The sequence below is a fragment of the Anas acuta genome, chromosome 5 (genome assembly GCF_963932015.1).
Source record: "Anas acuta chromosome 5, bAnaAcu1.1, whole genome shotgun sequence".
Lineage (NCBI taxonomy): Eukaryota > Metazoa > Chordata > Aves > Anseriformes > Anatidae > Anas > Anas acuta.
In genome coordinates, this window is record NC_088983.1 from 4157914 (window position 1) to 4181922 (window position 24009).

The 24009-nt window shown below is 45.5% G+C and overlaps 2 protein-coding genes, 1 long non-coding RNA gene and 1 other non-coding gene across 16 annotated transcripts in view; 3 read left to right on the plus strand and 1 right to left on the minus strand.

Moving 5' to 3' along the window:
• Positions 1–710: 710 nt before the first annotated feature.
• On the minus strand, positions 711–12158 carry TBPL2 (TATA-box binding protein like 2). Of its 5 annotated transcripts, none has more exons than XM_068682363.1 (7): positions 11871–12158; positions 8627–8850; positions 7292–7379; positions 6529–6620; positions 5520–5687; positions 4350–4444; positions 711–2629 (listed from the first exon to the last, which is right to left on the minus strand). In XM_068682363.1, the coding sequence occupies exons 1-7, from the start codon at positions 11919–11921 to the stop codon at positions 2550–2552; spliced, it is 798 nt and encodes a 265-aa protein (XP_068538464.1). In that variant the 5' UTR covers positions 11922–12158; the 3' UTR covers positions 711–2549. The 5 variants fall into 5 exon arrangements, 3 of the variants coding, with proteins under 3 accessions (XP_068538464.1, XP_068538462.1, XP_068538461.1); XM_068682361.1 differs by having other exon boundaries at positions 4350–4408; positions 8444–8850; XM_068682360.1 differs by having other exon boundaries at positions 8444–8850.
• Positions 11736–11807, plus strand: TRNAG-UCC (transfer RNA glycine (anticodon UCC)). Its single transcript has one exon. It is a non-coding gene; the product is annotated as a tRNA-Gly (tRNA).
• Positions 12159–12210: 52 nt separating the features above from the next.
• Positions 12211–17022, plus strand: LOC137856713 (uncharacterized). Its single transcript, XR_011096723.1, has 2 exons — positions 12211–13536; positions 16340–17022. It is a non-coding gene; the product is annotated as an uncharacterized lncRNA (long non-coding RNA).
• Positions 17023–21307: 4285 nt separating this feature from the next.
• The window catches only part of KTN1 (kinectin 1), a 72447-nt gene continuing 69745 nt past the window's right edge, over positions 21308–24009 (plus strand). For 8 of the 9 annotated variants that reach the window (XM_068682364.1, XM_068682369.1, XM_068682371.1 and 5 more), the window contains exon 1: positions 21308–21464. The gene's annotated coding sequence lies outside the window, so the exon portion shown is untranslated. The remainder of the gene's footprint in view (positions 21465–24009) is intronic. The other variant, XM_068682366.1, reaches the window with a different exon arrangement.

The window sequence follows — 24009 nt, forward strand, 5'->3', positions numbered from 1 at the left end:
GCTGAGGGGCCGGCCCCTCAGGGGGGGTTTGTGAGGGGAGGGGGGGTCCCCTCAGCGGTGTGAGGCGATAAATAAATAAAATTATGTATATAAAGGCTGTTTTGTGGGTGTTTTTCTTGGCCCAGGTTATACAGGCAGTCCTGGTGCAGAGGGTTAGGGAAGAAAGTGGGGCAAGTGGAGGGAAAAAGGGGGAGTAAAGGGTGTAGGGCAGCATCCCTCACACATCCCTCATGGCACCTACACTGTGCCCCTGGGGTGAAGGGGGTGCACATGTACCTCACAGCCCTGTACCCCAGAAGAAGCTATGGCTACCCAAAATTAAATTATTTGGGTAATACTTATTGTTTGGGTAATTATTTGAGTAGTACTTAGAGGATCAAGAATCAGCCTTTATGTAAAAGGGGTCAAAACGATTAATATACATCCTTAAAAACAACAGGCTAGCAGATTTCCTTGCCCCAGTCCCTGTATGGAGCCACATGTCAAGATTTGTCAAGATTGAGATGGGTGTTATCAGCTGCTGTCCAGAATCAGAGAGGCAGTGCTCTGTGGGAGGCTAGGGAGAAAAGTGGGAATTTAAAGTAAAGAAACCCCAAGTCAGGACTCAAAGCACTACTGTCACAACCTGGGACATGAGTTCTTTGTAAAAAAGTAAAAAAAGCCAGCCTTTCTTTTTTCCCCTTCTTTTTTTGTATTTAAGTACTACAAAATACTAGCATGAGCAGCACTGCACAGAAAGAACCCAGATACTTGTTTTTAAGACAAGTTACCATAGCAAACAGAGTTATCAGTAGCTCTGAAAAAGCACAGAGACCATTTCTTATCTTTAAAGCTTTATCCACACTTTTAAAGAGCATTGACTTCTCTGGTGAAATTATTCAGCTAGCTCTTAATGAAAAAGCAGATTTGTTCCTTGAAGGAGGCTCATCTTAGATAAGCTTTCTCCCAACACCCCAATAAGAACAGGTAGTTGCTTTTCACTTGCAAGGATTCTGGTAACTCAAGCTTATCAGCTTTTACAGCTACAGTGCAAATAAAAGTTCAGCCCATAGCTGTGGAAAGTCTGCAGGGTTAGAAAACAAACAGAAAAGTAAGCCTCTGTTTAGAATAGATTTGAGTTTGGAAATACACAGTTTGATTGTGACAAAGAAGCTGATAACATAGTTAAGACCGGTTTATCACAAGGAAGTGCATGAAGTTTTTCAAGCTTTCTTTCCAGGGGAGCAAAGGGACAGTTATGAAAGCACATGTGAGACATCACAGACAAGTTGAGGTCACATCCGCACCAAATCAGAAGTGAACTGGTGACAGCAAAACTAAGCCCATGACGCCCTGTCCTGTGTTAAGCTGTTGCCTGTATTGTGGGTATTTATCAGAAGGGCAGGGAGCCTTTAGCATGGGTTATGCTTAAGTCATCAAATAGCAACCTCTAGTGGCTCAGGGAGCTTCCTGACAGATCTATCCCACCTTTGGTAGAAAACAAGGGGAGGAAACAACACAAACATCAGCAGCCCTTTTTCTGGTATAAAAATTTTGCTTCTTGGGAATCATAGGAGGTACCAGAACAGTCAAGGGATCATCTTTACACTCTTCCTTGTCACATTACCCACCTGAGCATGACAGCTTCAGCAAAGGAAGCCTTGAGTTCCCTTGTAGATGAGAGACAAAATGAAAGTTACCAAATGCTTTCATGTAGTGCCATTGCCTGAGCTCAGATTAAATTACCTAGATAATTAAGCCTTGAACATCCAAGACTTTATATTTTCTTCAAGTCCACTTTAAAGGTAGTTCCTAATTAACAGGTTTGCTTTTCAGGCCAAGCAAGCCTCCCATCATCTGAGAGGATTTCAGTAATGCAAGTGGGTACCACTTTGTTAACCCATGTAAGACAAATTGCAAAATTTGCTTCATTCTCCCCCACCCCAGTTCTCCTTTCCAGGTACATTCCAACGCTGTCAAGGTGCTTGAATATCTTCTCTGTAAAGAGTATCAGCACCATTATATAATAGTTTATCCAACCTGTGGGATTAGAGGGAGTCAGTAGATGTCCTCTACATTCATTGTCTGTCTTCAAAACATTGGAATCAAGTCATACTGGATTTTTTAAGCTGTGTTGTAGACAAAAATATATTTTGAGTTTGAATATGAAAGTACTTCATTACAGGAGCTAACCTTCAGTACTTAAAGCTGAGAATTTTGATGAAGCTAGTTTGAAGTACATTGTTGATTCATCTGTTTAACAGGGATGAGGCACAAGGCCTCCGTTACAAAATAAGTCCAACCTTAATATGCTTTATATTAAAAGTACATTTGTTTGGCAGATTTCTCAGCTTGACAGAAGTTGTCAGAACTCAAGTGGATTACAGACAGCAAATCTTCATGAAAAAACTTTTCACAAACTGTAGCAAAGCATCAGCACTTATAGCATTCATGTGTCATTTGCTTAATAATCCACAACTGTACAAGTGGGTCCAGGAATACCCTTGGCTTCTGTTCCATGCCTTGTATTACAAACTGGTAAACTATTGCTCGTTTCTTTACGGGCCATGTTATGACGCTTTCTTGAAACCTTTTAGAATGGGATAGATGTTCTCAAATGCCTCATAGATTTCAGAACGCTCTTTTGCCCCTGTAAAGACATTCAAAAAATAAAACCAACACATTAAGAATTAGAGCATTGAGAATAACTGAATGCACCTCAAATCTAATGATGAGATTAGAATCCATGAAGAAATGCAGGAGTTTAAAAGCAAATTTAAGAACTCTCGTCAAATGTTAGTTTAAGGCAGAATTTCTGTCATGTTACTTCTGTACCTCAAAGAACAATTTATAGCTTGCTTTGCTTTAAGACTAGTTTTATGTTGTAGCACCAAAACAGCAGTTAGTTCCTCCTGACAGACGCCAAACACTGTCTGTCAAATAAAGCCAGTCAGAGGAATCAGAGTTTTATCTGCTTAACCATAACAGCTCTTTCTCTTGATAACTGGAAAGATGGAAACATGAAATGAAGGGCACTTATCCCATTCATTCACAGTTTGATAATTCCTCTCTCCCAGTTCCAAGAAGCTTTAAGCTTTGTTAGGTCACCTGTGATTTCTAAGCCATCCTTATCCACATTACTGCAAGCAAATCTTTAATACCAGTATTGCACGCCAACTGTACTGCAGCAGGGAGGAACAGTCCTTGCCAGTGATACTTGTCTACCACACGAGTGTAATAGGCATTAACGACAGCCAAACTGCATTTAGGTGGACTAACAATTGGACTAAGTTGCACTCAGGACAGATGTGTAAACTCTTCCCCTTCCATGAACGTAGGATATGGTTAGACATGACTAAATCATCTGAGTTACCACAAGAACATTTTGGGATTAGGGAAGAAATTCAGCTTAACAGATTTAGTTTTGTCATTACAATTAGGGCCCAGTGTTCACAGGCAAGGACTAGCTTTAGTCCTTCTGGGCATGCTTTGCACTCTAGGGTGTTAGTATATCCCCAAACGTGTTCTGTTTGGAGGTAGCCAGTATGATTTCAGTGGGCCCAGAAGGAAGGTGGTGGGGCATTAGAGGGGGAAGCATTTAAACTTCATCCCAACTGCTCTACAGTTCAATTAGCTCATGATCTATGATTTTGAGAAACTCTAAGGCTTCTTTTGCTGTTCACATATCTCAAAGCTCTGTCATGAATATACTTGTAATGTTAGGTTCCTCTGGGAACCACAAGTACCCATTTACCTTTCTGTACAGCTGTGTAAAGGCATTTTCATAAGCTTTACAACAGAATGTGCTGGAAACATGCACTCACAGTTTAGCTTTTTTTTTTTTCCATGGGATCCAAGGTACAGATATTTGCTGAGCACACTTACTCATAAGGCTTTTCCTCATGAGTTTGCCAAACTGTCTGGAACAGACTCTTACGTCTCCACCCTTTCCTCTAATAATCCTTAGTACATGTTGTCAGTGAAGTGTTTTAAGAAGTTTGCTTCCTGTCCAATTTTAAATTGCTTATTGTGATATTCATATTGAAGCAATTGTGAGTGGTTACTGGCATGTCAGCCTCCTGTTGGGATTCAGTACACTGGCACAAAGCATTATGCTTTGAATAAAATAAAGATACTCAAGTTTAATGACACGGAAAGCTGAGACACTATATGAAGCAATATAAGGTTCTAGTGCAACAATACCGATGTTATTATCCACAGAAAACACAGATAAGCAGCAGTAGGCATGACAAAGATTGCTAAGTGGCTTTACTGCAGCAAGATATCAGTTTAGTAATGCTCAATTTAAACACTTCCTTGGAAGATGTGGTAGCACTTGGTTACAGATAATAGAGCAAGAGGCCACTTACCAGTCAGTACAACTTTTCCAGACACAAAGATAAGCAACACTATCCTTGGTTTGACCATCCTATAAATAAGGCCAGGAAATAGTTCAGGTTCATAGCTGTTTCAAAACAAGCAGGTAAGATTAGTAAAACGCAAATACTGATTCAGTGTCATATGCATGAAGTACTCTTTAGCCATGCTGACAGCTGAGTAATTAAACCTACAGATTTTAGCTAGCTAGCCAGAGAAAGGTTGGTCAGGGTCTAAATGTCTTGAAGAGAAACCTAGTAAACCCAACTAGAGCTGGTAGTTCTCTGTGCCTACTTTTAAATGCATATGAGCCATTTCTAAATCTGATTTTCCATAGATCCAAGTAGCTTAAGAGCTGCTTCAATTAAATCTGAATTGTTTAATCATTTTTTTTTTTCCTATTCACAGTCTGCAGTGAAAAAATATACTACCTATGCTTTGACATTGCACTTGGCAATGATAGGAGACTTGTAGAACTCTGATCCCCAGTACTACTGGGATTAAACAAAAGTTCCTGCTGTACATTTCTCCCTACGTAGCTGATACACTGCAACGCAGGATTGGCAAACAATATTCATGGACAAAGAAAGCTTTTACAAAATAGGTTCTTTGTTAACCAAAGCAGCAATTAACTTATTGCAATTTGCAAATCCTTCATCTTAACCAGCTCTAGTGTACCTCCCATTTACCCAGAAGTGCTCAAATGCATGGGGTGTGCTCTGTTATGAGGTTTCCAAAGCTGCTGCTAACAGCATCCCTGCAAGGAGGGAGCAGTGAGCACCACAGGGAGGGAAGTTCCGCAGAGCCCATCCCTGTTGCATCGCACCAGTTTCAGGCTCTGGAAGCTTTACTGCCAGCTGCAGTACATCACTGTAGCAATTAAGCAGAGGGTCATTTTGGCCTGTGCCCCACTCAGAACAGGAGTTATTGCAAAAAAAAAATATAATAAGCCCTACTATCTGTATTTTTAACATATTACCTACAGCCACTTCTTGTCCACTGAACCAGTTTTGGTGAGCAAAAGATGTGCTTGATATTCAGTACCCAGTTAATTATTACATTCATTTTGCCAGGCTTGTATGATTTCAGAATTTGAGTTTCTTTACAGCTTACAAAGACAATGCTCCAAGCTACGTGGTGCCATACCTGTCCCTCCCACGTACCTGCTGAACTGCTGGTGAGTGAGAACCAACCCCTCCAGCCGGATGGGGAACCTCACATCACAGCTCCCAACCATGTTCTGGATCTTGAAGTCCAGGAACTTGGCAGGGAACCCCAGCTTCTGCACCACGCGCGCGTACTTCCTCGCTGCGAGCCGTGACTGCTCTTCACTGAGGGAAGAGCAGAAGGGGGAAGCAGCTGTGCTGAGTGGCTTTCTTCTGCTCTGAAGCTGGAATCCAAGTTAGAGCCACCACCATGCTAATCTGTACTCCAGGAAAAGATATGCTAATACTTCAAATAGTGAGATTCTATCCCCAAAACCACTTCAGTGAGCTAAAAGGAACAACACACTTTGGTGTTTATTTTCCTGTGGTTTAACTGAGCACACTGGAGCATGCTATGTTACACAGTTTCCCCTGTCCAAGAATTGCACAGCAGTGTCTCATCCCTCAGATTAAAGCTTATCCAGGAGAGACACTGCAGTTATCAGTGCAGTCTTCTAGCTAGGTGAGGGCCAGAGAAGAAGCTTTCTAAGCTATAAGACCCAATCAATGAGATGATGCATTGAAAATAAATACACCAAGGCAGCTGCTGAACTTGAGGACAAAACCTTCAGAGTACAGAAATCTTTGATTTTCTCCAGCTCCCATTTTATCTGGAGGCAGATGTGTTGACTAGTGAAGCCAGACACCAAAGAGAGACTTGACAGACACAAGCTATGTCCCAACTCACTTTAAAGTCAGTGAGAAATGCAAATAACCCCTTAACAACTCCTGGGCATTTTAGCAGCTTTTTTGCTAATGTCTGGCTCAGCTCAATCTATATTCAGGGGCAGAAGCATGTAGTTCAGTAATTACTGAACTCCTGTCATGAAAAAAAAAAAAAAGACTTTTTTTTTGTAGTTAATAGCAAGCTTCTTGCTAGATAATTTAAACAAGGCTTTTGGTCAGCTGTATGACCTTAGAGGATAGAAAAGCAAGAACAAAACAAAACAAAAACCCACCAACCCACCTTTTTGCTCCTGTGCAGACCATTTTTCCTGAACTGAAGATAAGGGCTGTTGTTCGTGGGTCCCTGATTCTCATGATCACCGCAGCAAATCTCTACAAATTCAAAGGAAAAGCTCACAGTCAAGCAGAGATATTCAGCTGGTACCACACATCGATTCATTCTCTCAAGAATTATCACTTCCACAAAGCTCAGTACAACATGTATTTACTTTGCAAAAGTGTTGTTTTATATGTATTTCAGGGTGCTAAATCCTTCCCTACAACCTATGGGCTTAATAAAGCCATTACGGGACCACTCTTTGTTGCCTTACATTTTGTTGAGCAGTAAATGTTGAGTCATTTACAGAAACTTCCACCTATTCCCAGTAAATTTCTGCAGTATAAGTCACTTGCTAGAAGCATGTAATACCAGCCCAGCTCCAGTGTTGCTCTTCCCTATAGCCAAGAGGCTTTTTTTTTTTTTTTGCAGATCTTTCCTCCCTCAGTCAGGGCTACTTGAGCCATCTCAGCTGGCTCAAGCTGAAAGGAGAGTCACCTCCTTTCTTAAACAGCTTGGTAACATCTCATTGCAAGGGCTTTATTAAAAAAAATGAATAAATCTCCTTGGGGTCCCCTGTATTTCTTTAAGAGACCCAAGTTGCAGAATTTGTTAGGACTTTCCCCTATGGGAAAAGACAGAAAAGGTACAGAGCTCAGGATGAATCTGTATGGTAGAGTCCAGCAGCACTGAGAGCTGGGAATAAAGCCTAGCCCTCAAGATTTACCTTTGGGTTATACTCTGCATTTCTGGCATGCAGAGCTATATTCTTCAGATCTAGTTTGCAAGCCAAGTTCACAGTTGACACTATATTCCTAAGGAATGAGAAGGGAATTTTCTTATTACAAAAGCAAGGCATTACAGAGCAAAACCCCAACATTATTAGCTAACGCAAAGTCACAGCCCAATTAATAGTTGCCATCAACTAGTTTCCTGCCTTCCTCTTTCCCACTCTAGTACTAAGCTGATTCTGGCAGAATTTAAGTAATTCAATATCAAAATTAGTTTTTCATGGAAGGAAATATAACAAGGTACAAAATTATTAGTCCCTGCATACTAAATTTGTGTGTCTTCCAATAACTACATCACTTTTTTTTTTTAACTGCTTTGAATTGCACCATTACTGAGAATTACAGAGTTATTACTGCACTGGTAAGGTAGGTAAGGGTATGTTAGTCTCTAGAGGTGTAAGTTCTCTATATTTGCTCTAGCCTAGACAGGATCAGATCTTTTTAAAGGTCAGGATGTCTCACTTCTTTTCATGTCCCTTTCCTTTGCTCAGTTCAGACTCTTCCTTCTCTCAGGAGAGCAGACAGATCTTTAAACCCTTGGAGTCTATTGTCATCCTTAGCATTCTCCTTGCTGGACTGAGACCTTTTAAAGTGTTTTCTGTCTTGTCCTGCAGACTGAAGTAACTAGCAGTGCATACTACATAGTAAATCCTTCTACCAAATGCTTCTCCTATAGAGAGACTTCTCTTGTCTCCCAGGAGAGTCTTCCCCCTTCAGAAGCCAGAGGCATTTCAGATGCTTACTCAACCAGCATGTTTATCAAGTCCACTCTCCTCTGTTTTGCTAAGCTGTATTGTTCCATGCCATCGCTATTTTGCATTGTTCAGCACAGTATCTAGTTGCCTTCCAATATTATCTGTTCATTTGCTCCACCTCTCAAAGAAAAATAACCATGCCCACCCTTTTTCCCCTCCCTAGTTTTATGGGTGGGCTTATTTACAACCAAACCACACTTGCTACATTCTCCAGTAAGTGAGAAGTCAGAGCAATACGTTACTCTTCAAGAGAAAAACAGCTAATTTTCAGCGAGATTGACCTTCAGTGAAGGTGGTACTGTTCCGTAACTTATATGAGCTGCATAAACTTACTGTAACTGAGGAACTATGCCAGAGCTTTCTGAAGCAGAAGCAGGTGTCACTGGGGTCATAGGAGTCATTGGGGTCAGAGGGGGACACACACCGGACTCTTCAGGGGATGGCTGAGTTGCATCTGGGCATGACAAGCTGCTTTCATTCACGAAGGTACCACTGTCCTCATTTCTTGATACTGACCCATCAAGCTTCTCTTGCATTCCATGGCCATCTTCAGATAGGTTTTGTTCTTTATCTTGAGTAATATCTGGAAGAAAGCTGAGGTCCACTGAGGAGAAGTCCGCAGGAAGCTCCTTGGGCTGATTAAATTGAGAACCAAACAATCCATCTTCAGTTTGAATTGGAAGGTCCACATCATAAGGGCTCATGGGAGTAAACAGTTGAGGACTAGCTGAGAGGTCATCCTTGAATGGAGAAAAAGTGTGTCACTAAGGATCCTGTATCAAAACATTTACTTCAGCTGGGAGACTACATTAAGGTACGTTTTCTATTCAATCAAGAAGTTTCAATCATTTTTCCCCGTAAGTATTATAACAAAGAATAGTCTTAAGATTTGAAAGGGTGTCATTGGCTTGTCTGCCAGCATGTAAAAACAGATAACTTTCCCCCCAAATGATTTTTATAGTGGATATGCTCATTTTCCCACCACGCTTCAAAGGCGGTCTAGAACACATCAGTAATGCCACAAATTGAGAAGTCAGGTATATACCAGCAGTAATTGGAGGAACAATGCTGGCACTTCGCCCTTCACAGCCTTCATCGTGCCTCAGTTACATACATAACCAACATAACTGTTCACGAGTTTTTCCAAGGAAGACAGCTGGCATTTTCTGGCTGGCTTTCACTCCACTATACTGATATTGCTGTTTCCTCTCGCTGCTACCAGGGGACGGTGTCAGCGTTGTGTTAGATTTGTGCAATAGAGGGCAGCAGTTCACAGACGCACGAGCGAATTAAGCATTCAGCTGCAGGAGGTTACCAGACTAATTCAAGCGAGACGCAGTCAGCAAAGCCAGCATCCTTCCCAGATCAAGCGATTAAGGCATTCAACATATCTGCAAGCAAGTTCTTGCATACTAATGCCCTCCTTTATCAGCATCACTTAAAAAGGAATTAAAAGCGTTTTAAAGGCATTGTGGTATTGAGAAGGCAAGAGTTTAGGAATTTATTCCCTTATTCATGTGGGCACAAGCCTCTAGTTAGTGGAAAGCTTCTTCCAAGAAAGAGATTGCTGCTGCTACCCACAGCAGGTGACAGCTTGGAGTAGATGATCCATACAAGAGGTTTTATGTGCATTTAGGCATTTTAGCACCGAGGACTTAAACTGAAGCACAAATCAGAACAGAGAACTGCACACAAGACAGAGGCCCTCAAGTTGGCAGCAACTGCCTGAGCTCCGGAGGGAGCAGGGTTTCCAGATCAATGCTCTGCAGCCCTGAGCTAGTGCTGCTCTATGCTCTGCGCTAATCAGCTCAGTTAACACAGCCGTGCGTGCTCTGCACACGAGGAGGTCTCTGCACCTAGTTACTCTGCAGTATGTCTGCCTGGAGAAAGCACTTGCAGCTTGGAAAACTCTTGTGACAAATCATTGCAGAGAACCCTTCATGTAAATATGGATACAAGCTGGTCTAGCTATAAAGTATGAATACCTGGGGGGTTCAAAACTGTTTGTACAGCTGGCTTCTAGATGCAGAGCCCCATATGAGATCTGGGGCAGAGCGCTACTGAATGAAACCTCAGCTCTTTGGAGAGCAGGACCCAGGAACTGGCAAGTCAGATCCATATCTTAAGCCACCTGAGTCAGATACAAATTATTTTAAAACAGTAGGTGGTTGCTTACAATAGCAAAATATTATGGGATAGGTATTCAAGGTTTTATTTATTTATTTTGTTAGGAGAAGGAAAGCACAGTGTCTTTAAAACATCCAATAAACCAAGACCTATCCATATAGGACTCAGCCAGGAAAGTTTTCTGCCAACCATGTGCAGAAGATAGTACAAAAAAGCCTTGTCACTGCAAGCTTGCAAGACTATTAATGTATCATACTAAGAGGCATCAGACAACTTAAAAATAAAGGTCAAAAAACAATAGCAAAGCAGTTTATGGTATTGCTTAAAGAAAGAAGCTAATAGATGAATGGTATAAGAGACAAGAAGCTTTAGACCACTGGAAAAAAAATATAAATAAAAGAACAGGTAAAGTGCTTAAAGTAGATAGAAACGGAAAGCAAGTCTTCCTTTCTCAGAACAATTGCATGGAAAGCTGGTGAGAAAAAGCTCTTATAGGGTTAAGTGCTGTGGAAGATTGCCCTCTTGTTAGACAGATGCTCAGGGGCTTCCAAAGGGGGGGGGGGCACAAGACCATGTTTATCTTGGGCTGTATGCCAAGGGTTATTACTGTAGACTCCAGGTTAATTAACTTCACTGAAGGCCCCATCAGCTGCATTGCTTCAGACACTTCCCAGCAGCTCCAGAAAGGAGATTTCATGCACAGATTCTGCCTGAGATCACCAGGTTTGGGGAGGAAACAGCCATTTTGGTTCCACTGCAGTAGTCCACGAGACCCAGATATATATAAATCAAATCCAGCTGTTTTAGCGACAGCTCTTGCCTTTTTTAATGGCACCTTTTTCATCTTCTACTATCAGCTACTCTGACAAATATGAAATAGCAAATTCAGCTGCATTTGTAACACCCTGTTATACTTCACCATGTTACACACCTCATGGGGCAAGTTCAGGGGGCTTTGCTGACTACCAGCAGTAGATCTCTGGATTTAAGCAGCTTGAATTGCACTTACTTTCTGGGTTGTAAAATAGTTTAAGATAGTAGGTAGTAAGTCAGTGAAAAGAAGTTGAAAAGAAGTACACACAGCTGAAGAAGTTGTGTCCCTTGGGCAAACACAAGGCTCAGCTGAGGAGCCCAGACCTCTCCCAGTTATCTCTACAGCCACCTGCAGCAGTCCCTTCCACCAGAGGGACGTTTTTAATAGATAAAAAAAAGATTTTTGCAACAATTTGCCAGCCAGCATGAAGAGATCTGAGCTTTCTACCCCTTCTGAGCACTACTCCCTCAGCCTGTCCCCACAGCAGAGGGGCTCCAGCCTCTGAGCACCCTCTGGATGTGCTCCAACAGCTCCACATCCGTATAAACAAATCACTTAGGGGCTCAAAGATACGAAAAAAACTCAGAGAAAGGAAAAAAAATAGTGTAGTACCACACAAAAGCAGGGGAGGGCCCAGAGGAGACGGTTTACTTGAGAGGTGGGCGGGAAACTCTCTTCAGCGCGGCGTTGGTGGTATAGTGGTGAGCATAGCTGCCTTCCAAGCAGTTGACCCGGGTTCGATTCCCGGCCAACGCAACTCTTTTTTTGTTTTAAATCCCTTTATTTATTTATTTTTTTTCCCTTCTCCCAGCCCGGTACCTGCCCGCTGCAGTTCTCCAGGTACCTCTCCAGCGGCGAGACGCCATCCATGGGCACAAGCCCCTACCACAGGCTCCCGGCCCCAGCTTTAAGGCAGGGGGTGGCAGCAGGAGCCAGGTGCAGCTTGTTGGGAGCAGGGCCTGCCCCAAAACCTGTGGGTTGTGATCCCCCCCGAGGGGACACAAGCAGCCTTTTGGGGTGTGCTTCACCCTGGGGAGGTGCTGGAGATATCGGGGCTCTGCTTTGTGTTTGCCATCAGCCTGTGAGCAGAGCTGGAGTCTGGGCTTCCCCCCTTCAGGGCTGCAGAAAAACAGGGGTCTAACGCTTAGACAGTGTAAAGATAAAGCTTGCCGTGATCCACAGGCCCTTAATTTCTCCCACCTGCCTCATTAAGTGCAATAAACCACAGCTGGTCCTGCAGCAAGAGCTGGCTCCCCTCTGACTGTGAGAGCAGCCCCAAATTACAAAGGCATTGCACTGAGGTTGCCCATCCCCAGCTGGATCGGGGCTGCCAACACTTCCCAGAAACTAAGGAATGGCCTAGGTGCAATGTGGCTGCCAACACAGCTTCTTTTGGGAGCTTCTTGACGCGATGTTGGCTGCCCAACTTGTTCCTCCCGTCCTGTTGCTGTGTGCTGATAGATGGATGGGTTTCTGCAGAGGCACAATTGGGGACAGGTCCTTTTCCCTGTCTGGGCTGGTGTAGGGGGTGACAACTGCTGCTCTGCTTACAGGTCTGCTCACCGGCGTGAAATTTGCTTGCAGACATCTGGCTGGGCTGAAGAAACCTTTCCGGAGAAGATGTCAAGGTCTGCATGTGCAGAGGGTCTTCAGGAGGTGCTGCCAGGCTCTTCTCGCTGCCCCAGGGGTGTGGAGGATGGGGTTTGGATCCTATATCCACAAAGCAGAGCGTATGTGGCTGACGAGCATCCCTCCCTCCTCAGCACAGCCTGCTGGGCTGGTTTCATGGTGCTTTTGAGACTCGCCTTGCCCTGATGCTTTGCAGATGCCAAATCCCCCTGGCCCCAGAACAATTCAGCCTCAGGCAGGTTGCTCGACGTTATGCAGCCTGTCCTGCAGCGGCCAGGAAGCCAAGCGAGGAGAGGACTCTCCAAGAGGCTGCATGGGGTTTTACAGAGGCTGGTGGAGCTGGCTCAGACCAGCTGACGATGGTCAGAACTAAAACATCCCCTTTGGGGATGACTGGCGGTTGAAGTGGTTGCAGACAGCTCCGCAGGACAGTGTTTGGCACTCCCCCAGCGCGCGAACACAATTGCTGTGCTTAAATTAGGAAACCGGAGTACTGTGGTGGCTGTGGTGTTCCCTGGTTGCACTGCAGCCATAGTACTAAATCTCTAATCAGTCTATTTATTCCTTTGATGCATGGCCAATATCAGCATTTATACACAATATCAGGTGTATAGGCAACTGCAGAAGCCCCTGGAGATACGTTCATCCTTCAGCACTGGGGTCTGACCTGTCTGCATGACATGAAGTGGAGATAGGGACGTCAAACCATGGCATTTAAGTGATGGAGAGAGGCTATGTCAGAGGTGAACACAAATACAAGTCTCTAAATGTCGCTGTTGCTTCTTGCCTGGGATAGGGGCAGATGCAAGGGCACCAGCGGGAAGCGACGCCTGCTGCAGAGCCCCTGCGATTTTGGGTAAGTCACAGGGTTTGGTGCCTCCTCTGTTCAGTGGGTCGAGGATCATTTACCCTTCCTGTAGGTGGAGGAGAAGGGAAAAGCCTGCTGTGAAACTGTGCTCTGCCTTCTACAGCAGGAGACTCTGCCCCTGCCATGACTTGGCCGGATGCTAATTTCAGATGCATCACTTGGCACTTATGAGACTCATCTGCTGGGTTTCTGATCATCCAGGTCAAACAATGCTAGAAAGCACAGCTATTTTTTCCCTGTCTCAACTTAGAAAAGATTCTTTCTGTCTCAAGCCTCATTTATTTTACTTTTTCCCCCTCTGGGAAGCAGCAGCCGCCCCGAGACAGGGCCGAGGTGACTCAGGAGCAGCCGCTGCTCGGCCCCAAACGGCGCAGCCAGCTTGGGGCTGGGTGAGTCACCTGAAGCACAGCGTTACTGTAATGATGCGGCGTCACGAGTTCTCAGTTAGCAAATTGCTTAATTTTCCTGAGCAAGTTGGTGATTGTAACAACAATAAGAGCTTTGTAACAACAATAAGAGCATCCTCTTGAAGAGCGGTTCGGTATCGTTCTTCCTCAGATAACTGATTGGAGAAGGCTATTCCACAGAGCTTCTCTAACTTTCATGTATCAGTCCCTTAGCTGTTTCTGTAGCAAATATTCCTGCATTATCTGGATGCTACAATCTGGTTAGCAGATACTACTAATCACGGGAGGCTTCCAAAAGCCTGGAAGGGCCAAGGAACAGATCAGTGAGGGAGCTCTACCTGTTTTATTCATTAATGCTCCCGACAGACGCCTTCTATTCCAGCACCCTGTAAATGCTTTGCTGCTTGCTTTGAAGTTGCTTAATCTGGTTGGGCTCTATCTTATCTTTTTCAGGAGCCACTTTGAGAATTAAAAGCCCGTGGCTGGCAGCATTCTGCTATTGCTCACCTGAGCTTTATGCTAAACTTTTATAGCGGTAATTGTCCCCGAAGAGAGTGGTGTCTCTTGTATAGCTTGCATCTGCAGGTGCCCTCGCTGCCTACAGAATTAAAGCCATGCCTTTGGAGGAGATAAAAGAGCAGCTGAGAGCGGGATCACCTTCCAAGAAAAGGCTCGTTTATTAAGTACAAGTTATCTCTAAATGCAGCATCTTCCAATTACCCCATTGCTCTAGGCTTTCGTGCCAATGGCAGAATCAGTCCGGTTGCAGAGCAGATTCTTTCTGTTTGATTTTGCTGTGTTTTGGTCCCTGTGCCAGGGATGTAGGTGCTGCACATGACCCCAAAGGGGGTCAGGGAGGGATGCAGGAGAGCTGCAGCGAGGTTCATGGGCTGTTCAGGAGCTGGCAAGGCTCACCAGGGGCAGATGCAGCCCAAAAAGGAGCTCAGAGGGAGCACATCAGTCTCTGACCAGTGTGACCATCGTGCTCCTGTACCTACCTGTCCCATAATACTCCATCCTAGGCCTGGCCAACACCTGTCAGTGAGAGTAGATATTAGACATATTGCCAGGGAAGGAGAGAAAACACCGTGACTATTCAATGAGTAATAGTGAGCAATTTGACATTTAATTGTGAGTAATTAAGTGTGTCATCATTGGGCTATGCTGGTGTAAATAGGAACAGAATCAGGCCCATTTAATTTTCCAGATTCACAGGGTGATGGGAAGAAGTGCTGTAACTTCCCCATTATCACCCTGTGCTTTCTCTCCATCCCTGCACCAGATGATGCAGCCCAGGTCACACAGTTGGTAAGGACACCTTGTCTTTGTCCCAGCCAAACTGGGGCTCTCCTAATCCCTGCGAATGACGGTGATGGGGGATTTGGCACTTTTTGCTAACACCAGTTTATTCTCAGTGTTCATCAGCTAAAGCGAGCATCTCCCATGCTTGCTGGTAGAGACAAGGTGAGGCCAACATTTGGTGTGCATCGACTGCTGGACCAGTGAAGAAAGCCACTTCTGCCAAAAGGAAAAGGGGTAAAGTGGCTGGAAAAGAGCCTTTTTTACTGGCTTCTGCAGTTCTGTGGAGCATTATGTGCAATGAAGGCACTGACTGCCCCCACGTCAGGGTTGCTGAGAACCAGACCCAGAAAGGATTGCCAAAACCTCCTCTGAATGCCAGAGGAAGCAACATCAGTAAAAGCCATCTGTCTCAGCTGAGGGGCTGAACGGTGACTTTAGAACTGTGCAGTTATCTTCACTTCATTTTCCTATTTGCCCAGAGCAACTGAGTGATTAAGCAGAGGCATTCAGTGTGTGGTTTGCATAGAAATCCACTTCTGGCCCAGCCGTGCTCTTAAGGGTTCACGCTTGATCTGCGGTGTGGGGGAGAGCACTTTGCTCTATTTTTATTATATTTTTTTTTTCATTGTGTTGCCTTTAAAACGGCCAGGGAAGGCAGGGGAGAGCTTTAAACATTGGCTGACACCTTAATTGCTACCTAGCAATTAATGGCTACAGGCTTCCTTGGACAGCTCCCCCCCGAATGTCACACACACATGTATCTGACACCCGGTTTCAGAAGTGCTTTTGTTAAGTCATCTTTCTAATTTTTGTGCCAAATGGCCTGTCTAGATTGAATTGCATTTAAATGAGGTGAGTGTGCAATGGATCATCTGACTGCTGATGTTTTCCCTCCGAGTTTTGTGACAAATTGCCCTAACGCAAACACCATGTCTCATACCCTGAACTTACTGCTCCAATTAAATACTGATCCTTTAAGCTTTATCTGGAGCAACAACACAGTAATGGCACTCAAGTGTGTTTGCACAGAAAAGCAGAGAGGCGTGCAGATGGCAGGTGTTAACAGACCTCTATTAATTTAGTTTGCAGGGGTCGCAGCAACACTGAAGACATGAGCGATGGTGCTAGGATGCTCTGGGACCTCCAGTCCAAGCTCTCCAGGAATTAGAGCACAGCCTGCGATGCCTTCACTGCTGTGTCAGCTGAAATATACCAGCACAAGAGTTTTTCCTGGCTTATCACGCAGGGGAGGACAGATGAATGTTGTTCAAACACCACGAGCCAAGGAAGGGTGCTAACGGGTCGCTGAAATCCCAGTAAAACTTACTTTTGTCTGGCTGCTCAGCACGATGCAATGACTGACACTGGAATGAGTCCTCGGGGCGCGCAGCTCAGTGATTAGTCAGTTCTCATTACCACTTCCTCCGATTAACGGCGAGCAAATCAGCGTGCTTGAGTCAACAAGGACCTCGGGAGAAACCCAACTTCCCCAAAACGCTGCCAGATGTCAGCAGACGCTCCAATCCCCCTGCCTTGACCTTTTTGTGCCTTAACACGTAATTAACTGGTAAGGCAGTGATGTTGCTGTCTCACTACCCCTTCTGCTGTAGCCTGCCAATGAACATCGTTAGCGGTAACGAAGCAGTACGGGCACAGCTCGGCGGGCACATGCTGCTGCAGAGCATTGCAGAAACCCAACCTTAAATCATTTTGGGCTTTTTTGTTTGGGTTTTCCTCGTTCCCACTTGCTGCTTCTGCAGTTTCTGTTAACGAGAGCATATTTGAATGGGTTGTGGCACTCGCCTACCGACTCCACGCTTTCTTACGCCTCAGCTTCTATGCTCAATGTATAGAAGAGGAATGCAAGTTATTTTTTCCCCTACAATCCACTATATTATTATGAAAAGCCTTAATATCTTTACATGTTTTTGGTGTCTGCATGCTGTAGAAGCAGCTGACTGGTCGCAGCGCCCTGCCTGATGAAGGTGTCATTTTTTCCTCATTTTTTTTTCTTCAGCCCACTTATCTGTGGCTTGTCAGAAATAATTAAATGCTTTGATTGCTTTGGCCTCCCTTCAGCGGGTATTTGCCCAAGTCAATAATACCGGAGCAGTTCTGCTGAGATCTGTTTGCACTCAGCACATTCAGCAGGGCTCAGGTAGAGCTAAGGTATTCTCAGCAAAGTTTTCAGGAAAATTGGGAACCCAGATGGGCTTGTGTTGGGGAGGGTCCAAAGCTGCCTGCTTTCTAAACACAAATCATGTCAGAACCACTGGGTTTTGTGTATTATCATTAAAAAGTGCTCACATTTATCCCCAGGTATTTTCACAGTCCCCTTACCCTCGGAGTGGCGTGGGCAGTGCTGTGATCCCAAACAAATGGAGTGTACGAAGACAGATGGCTTAAACACATTCCTAAATGCAGCTGGCGTAGACCTCTTGCATCTGTCCCAGCTCTCACCCAATTTGTTAATGGCTGTGTTTTTCCCTGTAAGTCAGTAATGCTTTTCTCCGTGACTTTTTATAAAGGACTTTCTAGGCCTTCTTTCGGCCCCTGGGGTGAAAACAAAAAATTGGCCTCTTTTCTGGTGCCTTTCTATCTTCCCCTGAGCACCTGAGATGCTTCTTAACCCTTCCTTTCCCCCAGGACTTACAAACGGTGTGATATTCGGGTGTCTGAGTCGAGACACAGCATGGGAAGGTGCTGAGCTCACTAGGAAGAAACCTGTCACCACCTAAAAGATCAGCTACAGAGGCGAAGAGAAGAATCCACGCCCATTTTAAGCATGAAGAGCTAAAACAGCATTTCACAGCAGGAAGTACAGTGAGCTTTGGCACCGCTAGGAATTGTTGCTTGATCCCACAGGTGATCCTTCTGCCATTCATGGGCTGTCTGCTCAGACCAGGCATTTACAAACAATTCAGCCAGCCTTGGGAGGTAGGTGCCTGTTACCACCAGCGGAGGCAATCTGGGGACCAGAGAACAAAGTCCCCCTGCAGCGTGACACTCGTGGCACCAGGCAGATGACCACATCCCTCAGGTAGCTCCAGAAATAATGTTTTAATATTAACAAACCCCATAATGGGTCGTCTTCTTCTTTATTTATTTATTTTTATTCATTATTATTGTTGTTGTTGTTTTGATTTTTGTTTTCAAAGAAAAACATCTTCATTCCTTAGGCACTGATGAAGAGTATTAATTTAAAACCTATAGTTCACACACACACACACATAGATATATTTCATATATAGCTATAGTTCAATGTGGGACAGTGTAAATAGCACCTGAAAACCTGAATTTGGAATGGAAGAAAAGATGTAAACTGTTACTGGGTTACACCATGTGAAGTGTTTTACAGCAGGAGAGGTGCTTTCTGTGTCATTTCTTCATTTGCTTTGCTTAATGATGCCCGGCTCTTAAAAAATCCTCTTCTGCTACAATGCTACCAAGAAAGAGGCAGAAAGAAGAGGAATATTTTAAAACTGCTTTGAAACAGAACTCCCGATGTTAATTCAGAGGTTAATCTTGCGTTGCTTGGAAAGCTGCTTTTCTGCCCAGCCTCCCTGTGATCCCTTTAGCTATATCTGATACTGAGGGTTTGAAAACTCCAGATTAGAAATCAAATTCCACCTCTGTGGCCCAGCCCCGATGACCCATGGAGTCACAGAAAATAGGGTTTCCTTTACAGTGAGCTCTTACAGCGAAAGCTGTTGCTTTTTTTAAATTTTTCTTTTTGAAAATGAGTAGGGATTATTCAGTGAAGGCTGATTGCAGGCCCTGGTCTTGCAAGGATTTGGGTGCTTGTTTTATTTTGCTCACACGTGTTAGCACAGAGGAGAGTCCAACAGGCTCCAGTGTGGCTTAGGGTGGACGAGGCGTGTCAGCTGTGGCAGGCACCAACTGCTGCTGCCAGGCTGGGTGTAGGAGCTGTGCTGCAGGAGCCAACACGCATGCTGGTCAGGTGTCTCCTATGGGAGCAGCAGCCCTGGCAGGGGAGGAAAGGGGTTTCCCAAAGGGATTTCCCGTTGGGACTTCCTTTTTTATCTTTTGCAAATGTGAAAAAATTGAGCAGCAGAATCTTAGCCTTTTTTTTTTTTTTTTTTTTTTTTTTTTTCAGTGAGCTCTGAGGCAGCTTCTAACCATTCACTTTATTAGCTGGCTTTTCTGTAATACAAAATGTGTCCTTGGCCATCTCAGCTCCATTAAAAAAAATAATATATATATCTATATATACATATACACACACTGAGATAACATGTGGATTATGTGGATTTGTATTAGCCTTGTTGATTTTGGGTCATGTACAATGCTATGTTTGAGCCTATTCTTTTTTATTAAGAGTTTTTATTCTTATTACAGGAGTTCCCAGAGTTGTTTCTTCTGACAAATGCTGCTTAGGACAGATGTGTTTTTATTCCCTTACAGCTGGATTGAATCAAATGTCTTTTTCTGCATAGCTCGAATTTCTGCAGTGGGGTTATTTCTCATTTACTACTCTGAGAACAAAGTTGTAGCAAGCTCTGTGACTTTCTTTAAGCAGAAGTTGAAATCTTTTTGGTGCACGTGTGTGTGATATATTAATTTTCACTTCCCACCAAGTGTGGGAATTCACGCTTGTAAACGGTGCAATAAAAATAATGCAAATAAGCAGAGGCAAAGAGAAAAATTTGGTCATCGTTGTTTTTCCTTAGCCAGGAAAGAGAGGCTGAATCAGCGAGGTGTTGAGACTTGCAGGGTGCTCATTTCTGGCATCGATAAGGATCTCTCATGCTCTCCTATAAAATGCTAAATTAGCAATACTCAGCCTCTCTGACTTCCAGCCCCACTGAGCACACAGCTTGTCGTCCTCCTGGGCCTGCCATGAGTCCACAGGTCTGAAGTACTTTCCCTGCGATCTGAGGAAGCAAAAATCCCAACAAAACCAATGACTTGGGGCTCCTGCGGCATTTCAAAACCCTCTTCTTTTTCCCCATGAGTGGTTGCCTAATGTGGCTGGGATTTCAGCGATGATTTGCATTATTTCCTCCCTGCAGTTGGGGTAGGCAGCGTCGTTAGCCTCGCCGGCTGATTTGCACAGCGGTCACTCTCCAGTGAGTTTTGCCACCGGGTTTCTCAGCCTGCAGTAATCTGAACAGTTTATTGCCTTACGCACCGGGCGATGATACACAATGTGTGGTTTAAAAGCATTCTCCAGTCGGCACCACGATTGCCTGCATGTTGCTAAAAGCAGAAGAAAATAATAAAAAAAATGCACCTCCTGCAGCTGAAGCACCTGGCTCTGCACTTTTTGACTGCAGTGGCTGCCTGAGCGATGCCAAGGAGCCAGTTTTTGCCTTAAACTTGCACCTTGCAAGTAGATGCTGCCAAAAAGAGTGAATTTCCCTGTGCACACAGAGCTGATTTATTCCCTGTTCACGTTTGGGGCAGTGACGTTGAAGGTGAGAGAAACCTGCTGTGTGAGCACTCTGGGACAGGCATACGTGAGGGTGAAGGAAAAGCTGGGACTTTCACAAGTCTGACCCCACAAAATCTCTGTAAGGTTTTTGCTGACTGCAGCCCTGACGCATCCTGGTGTGTGCTGCGCGCAGGGCTGCTTCTTGGGGGATTTACATTACAGATCCAGGCAGTTTTGAGGCAATTATGTTAAATTTAAGGTCAATGGGCTTATGTTGATAACTAAACAGGAGCAAGAGGGCACAGCCAGCCTGCACACTGATGTGTTGGCCGCTCTCCACAAGCACCAAGGCTGAAGGGTGTCAGAGCTCGGCTTCCCCTGCACCTTCCCTGCTTTCCCCATCTGTAAAATGGGCACAAAAGGCCCTTTTTGGAGCCTGCTGTCCACAAGAGGAGGTTTTTTTGTGCCCTATGCCATCCCCAACCTAGGGGTGTCTGCGTGAGGGGATCTGCATGAGGGGACCCTCAGCGTGGGGGGCTCCTCAGCGCGCCCCACACGACTGGGGGACCCCATGGGGGGGCACCGGGATGCATTTGGGAACCCCTAGGAGTGGAAGGGGAGCGGCGATGCCGCTCCTTTAACAGGAGGGGAGCCGGGAAATGCTGAGGACGTGCGGCACCGCCTCCTCCTCCTCCTCCTCCTCCTCGTTCCCCGCCCGCTCCCTTCCTGCCAGCCAGCGCCGCGCAGGCACCGGCCCCGGCTCCACCGCCCCGGCTCAGGCCCGGCCCCGGCTCCACGGCCCCGGCCTGACGGTGAGTCCGGGGCTGGGGGGTGAGGAAGGGGGAACCCGGCCCTGGCTGCTCGGGGCTGGGAACATGGCCGGGGCCGGGCCCTGCCCGCGGCCTGCAGGGCGGGCCTAGGCCTAGGCAGGGGCTGCGGGGCAGGTGCGAGGCCGGGCTGAGGCCTCAGGGAGCCGGGGAGGGGTGAGGGGGGGGTTTGGGGTGTGACTGCGGCAGGGTGGGAGGGAAGGAGAGCGGTTATCATCTATCCGGCTGTCCTTCTGTCTGTCAGTGTTTGCACTAAATCACCGTGACCCACCCAGGGTTGTGGGTGCAGAGATTTGCCTCAAAAACTTGCTCCGGGGGTCGCCCCCCATGTCCCTGCTGTGGTATCGGGCACTGAAGCTGGAAGGGAGGCAGCCCTGCGGAGCCTGTTTTCCATCAGGCATCCGAAATTATCCCCACTGCAATGGTCCTCGGGGTGCCCATGGCCCAGCGAGGTGCTTGGGGTGCTCCCCAGGCTCTCCCCCGTTGGTCCCAGCCATGGGTGGTGGGGCTGCCCCACAGCCCTGCGCTCCTCTTTTATGGCAGTAATTCCAGCCGGGTAAACGCTTTAATTAACTCGGTGCCTATTAGGAATAACGTAGCGTCAGGCCTGTTCCGTGTGAGGTGATTTTAAGTGCTACTTTCTAGCGATCTGCTTCTGGCTTCTCAGTTTAACCATTTTTTCAAGGCTGTGCTGTTCGAGATTACAGACGGAAAAACCTCAGGAAAAGCGTTTCTTGCTCTCTGGAAGTGAGTAGCGGGAGAGGAGTTGAGTTGCTACTTCGCTGTAGTCATTTGCTGTTTAAAATCCTCTTTTTTTCCCTTTCTTTTTAGTATCTCTGTTGCCGCCTCTGCCCAACAATGCCCATATGGTGTTTAGCAGACATAACTGACAGGTCCCATTTAACATCTCCTCGTGTATGACAAGGCAGAAATCCCTGGCTAGAAACTCGGAGTGCTGGGGAAGCAAAGAGGGGTTTTTTGGTTTGTGCACTCCACATTCTCGTAGATACTTCTCTTACCCCTTTTTCTGGGGGGCTGGCGAGCGTCCTGGTGCCTGCTTTGGGCTGGAAGCACCTCTGTGCTGTGCGGCCCTGCTGCCCGTAACTGCGCTGTAATTCCCGTCCACGAGCAGGCTATGCAACTCGCTTTGCCACATATTTTTTCTCTTGCCTCATGTGCTGATGCTGCTTTCTGCGTCCTGTGATTAAAATAACTTTTGTGTGTCGCTGCAGTGGGGAAACGTTGGGGTTTTGGATGGAAATGCTAATGCTCTGTTAGAGTTATTACAGAAAAGCCTTTTTTTGTTTGATTTTTTTCCCCCCTTCCTTATCTAGCCAGTCTCAAGGAGATGCTTTCTGCTGTCAGAAATAGCAGGAGTAGGAGGATTTGAAGTATACAATTAGTTTTTAATTTGATCCTTTATACCCCGCTGTCATAAAACCCCTATTTCAGCTAAATTAGCTTGCTAATGACTTTGTTTCTCCAACACCTTAAAGGAAAAGGAAAGGCTTGATTAAGCCCGTGTAAAACTGTGGTGCTACTTGGTTGAGTGTGGAACAGCTTTCACTTGCATCATCTTTCTTTCTGTCTGAGATGATTTGGGCTCATCTGGCTCAAAATTGTCTAATCATTGTGTGAACATCAGTACTGTAAACCAAAGGGTTAACTGAATCCTTCAGGAACCGAAATTCCCTGCGAATTTCAGAGGTTATGGACCCAGATTAAGTATGTTGCTGGCCGAGACCCTTACTCATAAGGACATGGGGGGAGAGGACATTTGTTTTATTTTAAGCATCGAGCTTGGTTGCTCCTAATCCCTTCCCCCTTCGCTGCCAAGACACCCACCTCTCGCCATCGACTGTGCTGAGAGCTTCAGCTCCCAAGTTTCGTTCCCTGGCCGTACCCAGATGATGTGCCTGGTAGGTCGATTGCCATCCCCCGGAGTGGTCTGGGGGAGAAGAAACAAGATAAAATTGCAGGAGGAGGGTAATCCCTGCTATCTGCTCCAAAAATGGAGCCAGCAGGCAGCCGGGCACGAAGCTGGGAGCAGAAGAAAGCCCCTGATCGAGTTTAGTTTCTGAGTTTACAGCAAACACCCGTGTTGTGAGTGCTGCTTGTAACATAACTGCTTCTAAGGGGCAACGTGATCAGTTTATTCCTCGCTGCCGTCGCTGCAGGAAAGCTGCTCCAGAGCCTCCTCCAGGTCTCAGAACAATCACAGCGTTTCCAGCCTAACGTAGTTTATGGCCAGTTTGTATAATCTGTGTGTGTTCTAGCATTGCCGTTTGGTTTAAGCAGTTGTTTTCCCTCCCTGAGGTAATTAGAGGGAGCAGTTGTATCCCCTTGCAGCCACTTGTTTTGATAGGTTAAACAAGTCAAAGTCTTTATATCTCCTCCTGCTGTTCCCTCGGTGCTCTCCTCGTTTACTTTTACCATTCAAAACCTTTTTACTAGAAAAGGGAGTTTTACGGATCTCTGTTTATTTCTTGAGCTTTCTCCTCGGTTGTGTTGGCAACTCAGCAGGATTGGA